At 35.1% G+C, this 11,655-nt stretch overlaps 1 protein-coding gene across 1 annotated transcript in view; it reads right to left on the bottom strand.

Moving 5' to 3' along the window:
- LOC306884918 (uncharacterized protein) overlaps positions 1 to 8,461 on the bottom strand; it is a 34,146-nt gene extending 25,685 nt beyond the window's left edge. The window contains exons 1-2 of the mRNA XM_079441157.1: positions 8,151 to 8,461; positions 2,217 to 2,319 (exon numbers count right to left, since the gene is read on the bottom strand). Coding sequence (XP_079297283.1) covers positions 2,217 to 2,319; positions 8,151 to 8,323 — 276 coding nt within the window. The 5' untranslated portion in view covers positions 8,324 to 8,461. The remainder of the gene's footprint in view (positions 1 to 2,216; positions 2,320 to 8,150) is intronic.
- Between the last annotated feature and the right edge of the window lie 3,194 nt (positions 8,462 to 11,655).

The raw sequence follows: 11,655 nt of genomic DNA, 5'->3' as shown, positions 1-11,655 counted from the left end.
TGAAAACAGTATTTGTTGTTAAACATCAAAGTTAATCATAAACAAAACGGAATTTAAAAATGCAATAATGGCATTTTTATATGAACAGTAACAAGCAAGAAGAAGAAGAACAGCAAAGAAATCAAATTAATCAAATAAATAATTGATAGATTAATAGATGCATTATCCATTTATTGCATTATCACCCTAATTCATATCTCCTTGGGAAATTAAATGTTGTTCTGCTGTCTGGTGAAATATGATCAGTCTGCTGCTAAAGTGCATTTAGTGTTCCATCTGATAACATTAGAGGATGAAATGTCATGAAGTGAGAGAGAGATGTGTCATTGTCTGTCAATCTGGGTGGGGGCCTTTGTATTCCTTGAACTGCGGGGTGGTATAGTTCAGAATGACCATATCTGCTGGTCATCATTTAACTCAACCAATCGATACTGTTCACTAGTATTATGAAATATACAACTCTGTCTCATTTCTAAATGGCATTTGAGTATCTTTGATAACAAACATTACACATTTTTGTGATACTGAATCTAATGTAAAACATCTGAAGACTTAATTACCTGTAAAGCCAAATAAATGACATACGAAGCACACCTGTACCATTTATTAATAACTTTTAACCTGCTGGAATTACACTAATGAGCTTTCAACATCGCTATTCAGTGCTATCTGCTTTTTTATTGAGGAGTTATGCTTATCGGTGTCATAAAAAAATGGCATAAATCAATAGACACTGCATGAAGCAAAAACATAAAAGTAACAACATTATGTTTATGATATGATTTCAAAAGCAACCTAAAGGAACTTGACATGGAAGAAGAATCTTTTTTCTCATAGAAATTTCTGAAGAACTGCCAAAAGCTTAACCTGTCAGCACTGTGAACACTTTATTGTGAAACCACTGTGGATTGTTTAGCCACAATAAACACACTCACACATGCATGTACATACACATGCAAATAGTTCCACCTGCTGGTTAAGTAAAAAAATCCAAAAATAGTGCAAACAAAAACTCAAAAAGTGCTCAGTTCCTGGAAAACAACAACAAAAACTTGAAAACATGATATACATACATAAAATTCATATTGTTTTAAAAAGTACTCTTTAAAAAGTACTTTTAAATAGTAAGCCAGATTACAGATGGCCCACTTTAAGTACTGACCAATAAACATACATTAACAGCTCCATTTTGTTACAAATATTTTAAAACCTTAGGATGCAGGACAATAAAAAAATGTTAAAAACAAATATAATTAACTAAAACAATACTGAACAGATTACATAAAGAATAATATAAGAATATTACTTACTGTAACTCTTACTCTTACTGTAAAATAAAAAAATTATTTGGTCTGATCAGTGTTTAGGAGTATACTAGCCTTTATGGCTTACAGACAGACTCATGAGTCTTTAAAAATAGAGGACAGGACAGAAGCGAGAACAATAAAAAAGAAAAGAGGCCCCCTCCTTGTTTTTCACACAACCCAGAGCTCATAAAATGTAATTTAGCACAATTTGCCTTAATCATCCGTGTTCTTCATCACGTCTGTGCATGTCTCTCATGCAAAAAACATATTATTTCTGGACTACTGAACAAAAGCATGACAAGAAAGATTAAATCATTCCTTCATTACATCATCATCAATAAATAACAGTTTATTTATTCATTTATTTAAAATGTAAAATATGGATATAACCATATGAGATGGACTATAGCTATTAACAATTATGAAACAAGAATAATTGACACTTGGGATCAGGGTTCACTTAAAAGCATGCATGATTTTTTTGTTTATTTGCTGTTTTTCATTTTATTCATTATTCTGTGCTAAACTTTGTTTTACAAAACAACTGTGTTAAACATAAATTGAGAAAGATAGTATAGTTTTGACATTTACCAGCAGGTGGCAATGGGGCCACGCTAACAAGTCAAACCTTGACTCCTTGGTCATAGAAGGAGGATGCACTGTTTATTATTATTTTGCACACATACTGCACCCTATTGCCTGTTCTAATTACCTTCATTTTCAAGCTCTGTGCTTAAATATCAGTGTTATATGTAGCTCTTTTTTTGCATTCCAACACTTTCAATACGGAAAGTGTTGGACAAATTAACTCTAAAATTCCAAGATAAATGTAATTTTATCATATGTACTGCATAGTCATAGACATGTTGGTTTAAAACCAACTGAAGTACAAGTGTGGTGCTCTCTGACCTTTGACCTGAGGAGAGTGCCAAACAGAGATGTCTTGCGTTTAATCCTCTTCTCATCATCCTGAGTTTCACTGTCGCCAGCTCCCAATGTCCCAGACTCAGTTCTGTGGAAGATGACATTCAGTTAGAGATCTGGAGATTGAGGATTCGGTTTAAAGTTCAGATAAATGCACAAAGAGCAAAGACAGCAAACAAAAAAGTGGCCTCGAGTTTACCATGTGGCGCCAACGCTCGAGTCAGTCAGCCAAAATGACAAGAATGTACAACATTAAGTGATCTGTCTTTCCTAAGACAGACAGCTCATCCAAATACAGGTTATTCATTTTCTTCAAAAATTAAACCTGCTACATACTTTCAGAGAACAAGATGTGGACAGACAACACACACTAAAACACATGCACTTACTAACACAAACACACCCACTGTACAGCACCATCTAAAATAACTTAAGTAAAGTGGGTGCAAATCAAGGCTGAATACAGTCATCCAGGCAGGAATTCAGGCATCAGTGCATTATGGCTCTGATTCAGCTTCTTAATGAACACAATGGCCTAATTGTGGGCCATTACACATTCTTAAAATATCTCAGCTCTGATTTGTGCCAACATTAAACAAGAAATATTATGGTGGAACAGGTGCATCCAAAAGTCCCCATCATCACATTTTTTGAAAGTGAATCATGTCGTTGTCATTAACATAATCCTATTTTAAACAAAGAGCAACTGTTACTTGAGCAACTTGAATGACTGATGAACTGAAGTAACTTATGCTTTTAGTTATGTGATAGAAGCATGTAGATGTCAGACTGATTTTACAACAGCACATGAGAGCAATCAGAAGGGAGTTGTCTGAGGTCTAAAGATTGCAGGGTCTTTTGCTAAATATTCTGCTTCATGTTCCAAACCCACCCTTAAAACCCCAAGGTGCATCACACTGAAAATGTGTTTGTTCAAAGATGCATAAACATGCACTTTTAAAATTGAACCTGAGCATAATCACTGAAGTGATATTTGTTCAACCTGTAATTGTGACTCTTTAAAGGTCTCACCTTTACAGATATCACTGTGATGCCAACAGCATCTGGTGAAAACAAGCTGAAACTTTCTCTCACATATCTAGGTTTTTTGATCAAGCTTCTCCCCGGAGGCAACAGTCAAATGTAAGAGTTTCGCTCTGTGTGATGGAAGAGAGTAAGCATGCGGTGTGGCCAGTTCCTGTAGGTATAACCATATCATTTGCTGGTAGCACAGAAAACAAACTCCAAAGAAAAAAATGCATTGATGTAATGCAGAGTTATATTCATTTTCTTAAAATAGTGAGGCAAGAAATGGATTCTAGGACCTTACATTTATTTTACAGACCACAGGAAACTAGACAGGTGATTTTGCAATAAAATTAATAAAATCTAAATAAATAATCTTTACGACAGTTTTTATTTAATATTTTCATGTTATGGCTGATAACTATGGAAGCCCGTTTCTGCCACTGAATAATAAAAAAAAAAAATGTAAAACGTAATTGCTTTTTATATCACAATTCTGACTTTTTTCTCGCTATTGCGAGTTTTTTTAATTTTACAATTCTGACTTTTTTCACAGACCTGTGAAATATAAACTTGCAGTTGCGAGTTATAAAGTCAGAACTGAGAAATATAAACTCACAATTCTGAGAAATGATGTCAGAATTGTGAGATATAAACTCAAAACTGCGAGAAATAAAGTCAGAATTTGCGAGATACATTTTTTTTATTAGTTTATATCTCGCAATTCAAATTTTTTTTTCATTTTGTAGGCATTAAACTGACAGAATTTTAAAATATCTCTGTTTGCACTGAACTTTCAGTACTGCAACTTTGCAGATATTGTTTATGCTCAAACAGCAACATTACACAAACGTTAAAAAAGTGAAATCGCAATCAACCACCCCTTTAAATAGCTCAAACTTAAAACTTCAGCTAAGAATGTAAATCTACTCAAAGGCCACTCAGAAGATTCTCTCTGGCTGTGAGCGATATCTGCAGCTGGATTCTCAACTTACAAACACTTTCTGTTGACCCATATAGCACAGACTACACATTGATAGTCTACTATCTAAGCCAATTATAAACTACGTTGAGCCTGTCTACACTAGCAACAGGATTGAGGATTTTAAATCTACTGCTGTCATGTGACCTCACTGTGAGTACACAGTTTATTTGCCTTTGTGTCATGGTTTATTTGGGAAATGGAGACACACGGCGAACAGTGTTTGAATAAAGCATCACAACGTATTGTGCCAAGCAAACAGAGGTCAGATCCTGTCTGTTACAACAGACAGGTTCTGAAGAAGTCACATGTCAGGGTATTTTTATAAATTTACAGCAGGTCGCTCACCTGAAGGAAGAGCTTTTTGGGCCGTACAAATAATCTACAATATTTAAGTACAAAAGCTGCTTGTTGAGGGTTTTAATTTAAGGCTAAGCTGTGCGAATGTGCAAATCCAAACATCCAAACAAGCATGCTCTTTACACAATATTGGGCCCTTTTGGATAGCAATTCAAGTAATTGATCATTTTACACGATTAAACTCAAATCACCCATTAGCCTGCATTCAGCCCGAACAAATATCTGGTATAAGTGTCACCATGATTGGCTACATAATTTGTAGATTTGTCCACTCCACAGCCAGTAAATTACCAACGTTTTACCACCCTTCAAATTATGGAACAATTATAATCATTACATGACTATGAGTTACACTTATATGACTGAAAGGGACCATAAAGCAACACTACTGCTACCACTGACCTCTTTCTGAGCACATTCACCAGCTGACTAGTAGGTGAAGTTGATGTGCATATTCAAACAGAACGGGGTAGACTCAGCCAAGACTAACACCAAAGTCCACTGCATAACAAGTCCGAACTGTTTTTAAGGTACATGTGTACCATTTAAGCTCCCAAGTGTCCCAAATAAGCCCCCAATGTCACTTAGAGTCCTTACATTTTTTCCTTTACTTTTTCCAATTTTGTCCCTACAAGGAAAATAACGTTGGTAAAAATCATGAATGCGCTCTTATCACAATGAATTCACTGAAAGGGATAGTTCACCAAAAAGGAAAATTCTGTCATTAATTACTCATTGTTGTACTAAGGTCGTTCAAAACCCGTAAGACCTTTGTTCATCTTTGGAACACAAAGTAAGATATTTTTGATGAAATTGGAGAGCTCTCTGACCCTGCAAAAGGCCCTTTCGCACCGCAGGAACCTTTTCAAAGTACCCAAACTAATTGTGGCACTACCCACGTTTTGGCATGTTCGCACCGCGGGAACTAGTAACTGTTTTAGTTCCCGGAACTGTGTTTGGAGGAACTAAATTAGCTCCTACTTCAGAGTAGGGTCTAAAACAGTTCCATAAGAACTATCGTGACGTAAGTGGACGCTGATTGGCTAAATGTGTACAAAAACGCCCTCACCCGCCATGATTTAAAACGCTGTGTAAACACATACTGTGTAAACATTCCATGTCCATTATTGTGAAACCCGCGAGACACAACAAAAACACAGCTCCGATCACAGCGTCCTCCGTCCTCCTGTTGTTAATGTCGTTGTCCTCTGTTGGTGCGAATGCATCCCTTTAAATGGTACTGGGAAATAGTTTGTGCAAAATCGTCCCAGTACTTTAGTACTGTACTTTGAGCTCTGGAACTAAAACGGTGTGAAAGGGGCTATTGACAGCAATGCAACTAAAATGTTCCCAGACCCAGAAATGCAGTAAGGACATCGGTAAACCTGTCCATGTGACATCAGTGGCTCAACTTCAATTTTGCGAAGCTCTGTGTATACTTTTTGTGTGCAGAGAAAACAAAAATAACAACTTTATTCAACAATTCTTCTCCCCGAGTTACTGTCTTCCGCCATTTTGTAGAGTACCACGACACATGCACACGTTTTCCCCTGAACGTAAACAACACTGATTACGTTAATTACGTTTTGGGGAAAGTGTGCACGTGTCGTGGTACTCTCCAAAATGGTGGAAGGCGGTTAGAGACCTAAGGAGAAGAATTGTTGAATTATGTTATTTTTGTTTTCTTTGCACACAAAAAGCACTCTCGTAGCTTTGCAAAATTGAAGCTAAGCCACTGATTGATATCACATGGACAATTTTACTGATGTCCTTACGTTTCTGGGTCTGGGAACATTTCGGTTGCATTTCTGTCTATGCAGGGTAAGAGATCTCTCCAATTTAATAAAAAATATCTTAATTTGTGTTCCGAAGATAAACAAAGGTCTTACGAGTTTGGAACGACATGAGGGTAAGTAATTAATGACAGAATTTTCATTTTGGGGTGAACTATCCCTTTAATGTTTTTTTTTTTGTAAGATTTTCAGTGGGTTCTTATGTTAGTTAGCCTATTTGGAACAATATGGGTCAATTATTTCTTATTAACCTACTTGAAAAAAGTATAAAATCTAAACTATAAAATCTTTTTATAATTGATATTTGCAGGATGCTTATCTTTTGTGGCTCAAGAAGCTTACTGAATATTTTTATTTAGCCTACAGTAAAATAGTCACGAACAATTTGTATTAACTTTGTAGTGTTCTATTACATCAATCTTCATCAACCATGCAGTTTGAGCTACAGATACTCATGTAATCCATCTTTTCAATTAAGCAATATCACAAGCACAGGAGTCTTACTGGATTTTTATATCAGCAAGGATTTATAATAACAACAACAACGAGCGCCCACAAGCGCAAATAGACCTAGTAAACACACCCATGAGTATGGATCCCAAAACACATCAAATCTGATATTGGTTTTACTTAGCTGTTTAAACAAGCAATTATTAGTGATAAACCTACATTTTGAGCAAAAACTAGACATTTCATTTACTTCTGCCATCGAAAATAGTTCCTTAAACAAATCACTTGTAAAGCAACGAGTGCCTCCATTGAGTCGGTCTGGATCACAATATCTGAGTGGAGCGGAGCGGCTGACTCCGATTCGGAGTGAAAGCGTTCCATAATCGCTCCGCTCTAGATCCATTCCGTGTTTTACATTACCCTGTCCCGCATACAAGTTATAGAAAATCAAGCGATCCTGATTGTCAAAAACGCTTACCACAGGCCAAACTACACCACTATTTATCCATTCGTGAGAGAAAACATTTACGATCTGACCTTTCAAAATAAAAGCTACTTTGTCCGACAAAACCACATTCTAATGGCTTTGCAGTGCTATCCCTTTCTGAGTGGAGTAATACATGCAGTAAAACTTACCAGCACAAATGAATAATAATAATAATATGAAATAGTAACATTAAAATAACTTAATATATTATATAATAGGCTAATTAAAGTTGCCAAAAGGTTAACAAAATAATAATTTAGGCCCTAAATACAAAATAGGCTATACCTACTACTACTAATAATACTTAATACTAAATAAATACTAAATATGCAAATTACAGCAGAACAGAATAGAGAAGATTATTCTTTAGGTTTATCATTACTCTTTGAAAGCTACATGGGCAATCAAATTAGAGGAAACTAACTGTAGGCTACTTTGTACAGAATATAGCTGGGTTTTAAATAGCCTAGGCTACCTACAGAATAAATAATTGAAAACACTGATATAGCCTATATAAAAAGTAAAATCACAGTAACAAACATGTAGCCTACATTGCTCTCATTATTTATTTTATTTTAACGCAAAGAGACAAGTGCCTTTACGTCTACGTCTGGGAGATATTACAGCCGTGGACTAACCCTCAGCTGGAACAGAGTTCATTTGAATAGGCTTGTGGTTTGTACATTCTGTATTGTTTAAACCTATACAGATGACAGATATTGGGTTTAGACTGTCTGACAGAGACATGGTCAAAAATAAGCACGGATCTTTCAGCAGCCTAGTAACTGCAAAAATAATGAAATGTTTTTGTTTTAGATTACCTTGCAGCCTTCAGATTCTCTTCTGAACTCTCCGGTTTCTTTGACTTCCATTTAAATGATTTGAGAATTCCTTTGCCGCTGTCATCTTTATCTACAGACTCCTTGAGATTTGCTTCACTTTTAGAAAACAAATTCCTCAAAGATTTCTTGTTGGAAATACTCTTTTTCGCCATGACAAAACTTAAGATGATCACTGCAGAACCACGCGAATGAATTTAGTAATAGCTTATAACGATACGCTGAGTCGACGCACCTGCCCTCTAGTACAACAGCCACCTGGCTCTCTCGTGAACAGATGCTCTAGCTGTGTCAAAGCTAGTGAGACACCTACCGAGCGTTTTTGTATCATAGGCGCGCTCTAACTCAGCGGCTGCGCGCGCCCATGATTTAAATAAATGTTGTCAATATATCCAGTTCTCTGTAAGGTTATGAAACGCATCCGACTCTACTACATTTCATGTGTTAGGGTTATTGAGTCACCCAAGTGAATCGAATCTTTTGAATCAGATTAGTTCACTAATTCGATCAGTTACCATTTGTGCAGGTTGTGTGTGTGTGTTAGTGTGAGTAGGCCTAATGAATATTCATTAATCGTCCATTAAAAGCAAGCCATTAACTGGGGCCACAATTAGCTAGGTCATTTATTAAATTTAGCGTGTAAATTAACTAAGAGAATGTTTCCTCAACAAACCTATAAATTCTTTTCCAATTTGTCAGCTGATCAAGTTGTGGCCCCAGCAGCCTAAACTAATTAAACTAATTTTCATTAACGTCATGTAATGGTCACCAGTAATTTCCATGGTTCGAAAATGATTTGTTTATTATTATTATTATTATTATTAGGCTATTCACGAACGATTTTTTCAAATAGGCTACAACATGAAAATATTTCAGCTGATTCTCAAAATCAATTCTCTAAGCTTTTTCTTTTTCTTTCTTTCTTTCTTTCTTTCTTTCTTTCTTTCTTTCTTTCTTTCTTTCTTTCTTTCTTTCTTTCTTTCTTTCTTTCTTTCTTTCTGCTGATGATGAGAAATTAATTCCGTCATTCTTTGGCATGAAGAGCAACTAATTCAGTAGGTACAGAACACATTTTTATCCAATACGAATAAAGCATATTATGAGTAAAAATCACACATATCAAGTATCAAGTTGGTGTTGCCAATGACTTTTCAAAATAGCAAGTCTGGCGTCTGCCAATAAAAACAAAAAAACAAAAAACAGAATAGGTAGGCTAAAAGAAGGTTTGGTTCGGTTTAGTAATGCTCAGATAACCAATCTCTATTAGCCTACAATGTCTGTTCGCTATATAAATATTTAGTTTAGCTATTTTATCACCCTAACGTCTGATTTAGGAGGAAATACTGAAGGCTCGTTTTATTCTTGCGTTGTTAGTTTATGTAGGATGAATTCAGGTTTAAGCTATACTGTGCTTCAGAGCATAACAATGGTCTTTAATTAAAGGAACACTATTTCACTAAGTTTTTGTTGATGCATTATGGCATCAAAGGAGGACTGCTCCATGGGGACAGATAGGAAACCCTTTGACATAAGATTTTAATTTGTAATGTATAAGGTTGCTCATCACATGTAAACAATTTTTATTGCTACAGTTCCTGTTTTGTTTGATATACAGTTAACAGGGAATAAAATGCAAAGAATATTGCTGGCCCACTTTGGCTGAATGTGTTAAATAAAGTGGGCCAGTGGAAATCAGGTAGAGTGGGGACCTTTATCCTTCAGTATATGCTCCAATTTCTTACTTAAATTGGCATTCATTATTTTATAGCTAACATGAATATAAATATGAGGATAACATGAATTGATAACAGCAATTGGGAAAATGAATTCAGAGATGGAAGAAAGGAAAGAAACAACAGAAAGGAAGGCGAGGCAAGAAGTTCAATCTATGAAGTGAAAAAAGGATGAGAAGAGCGAAATGTAGATGCAGAATATAATCTTTAAAATTGGACACATATGTTTTTAATTAAGATAGGATCATTTTTGATCAATCAGGGATGGCTTATTTTATCAGCCCAGCTGGCCCACTTTACCTGAAAACAAATTTGTCTGGAGTGCATGATCTCAAAAATTTTTGTGGTACCTATACCTTGCAAATAACACATTATATAAACTGTATAAACTGAAATATTATAGCTGTACCTTAAAGTTAACAAAAGTAAAGAAATAAACACATCTGCCGCTAAATTATAAGTTACCTAAATTCACCGTATTATTTTCAGTTCACTTTTAGTATATTAGTTATTTTGTTGTTACTTTCCTTGTACAGAACTTTGGGATACATTAGCGGTAGGGCTATTAGAAATGTGCTCATAAATATAGGTGACCTTGACTATTCAACTCCTGTCCCTCAGTACTACTATTTGCTACAGTAATTTCTGTAAAATCTCTTTTGTTTCAATCTTTTCAACAACTATCAAAACATTTGTGTCTTTTGTCTACTATTTATTTGAGTCTATGACTCAAATGCGGACTTTCTAAGCAACACTTTGAAAAACAAGTGTGTTGTAGCCATATTTGAATATATAACAGAAATAGGCCTAATTGTTCAAGCAATATGACTGCACCTAGACTGTTCCACAAGTAATGATATTATTGGTCAGCAGATGGCGCCACACTATTGAATAATATTTTTTAGCATGCGCATGCACACTTGAAGAGGTAACCACTTTATTTAAAAATACATTTTTATTTATATTTATGTTTTTAAAAAAGTTTTAATCGAACATATTGAATAGTGACAGATCATATTAAATCAGATAGCAAGATATTTATACAAAATAAAATGTTAAAATGTTAGATTAAAATGTAAGAATCAAACATGCAACGTAATGAGGTCATGTATTTATATTGAAACACTCATCGCTGCATACTGTTCACGATGTAGGCCTAAGTGTTATATTGTAAACACAACCAACACCTTCCTACATAGTGATAACATCCTTTGACCTGCAGTTTGCGCTAATTTCACTGTCAGTTGAATGTCTTAAGAGATTGTTTCTGGAAAAAAACAGGCCTAATAATTCATTGATGTTATTCATATATCAAGTAGCAACAACAAGTAGCCTATACATAACATGTACCAGCAGTCAAAAACAATGATCTTACACACACCTATGGTTACTCATATGTATTCAAAACAGGGTTGAGATGGTACTTTTTCAGCAGTTTATTGACTGAATTCAGTCTCTGGTTTCAGGTGTAACTGAAATAAATTCTATAGTATTGACAGAGCTTGTTTGCAGGATAACATCCATCCATCTGAACCATGAAAGAAGAATGTTTAAACAGGAATGCATGCTGAAAAAGATATTTACATGATTAAATGATAAACACTGATGAATGTAAGCCCAAATTTATTGCTCTGACTAGAAGAATCATATACATTAAAACTGAGGAGAAATCAAAGCAGCGCTTCTCATGCCAAATCAAAGTTGACTGAGTTCAACTTGCTTACTCTGCATTATTAGTCAATTGATAAAGATTG

This window comes from Barbus barbus (genome assembly GCF_936440315.1).
Source record: "Barbus barbus genome assembly, chromosome: 19".
NCBI lineage: Eukaryota > Metazoa > Chordata > Actinopteri > Cypriniformes > Cyprinidae > Barbus > Barbus barbus.
This window is presented reverse-complemented; position numbering and strand designations above follow the sequence as displayed.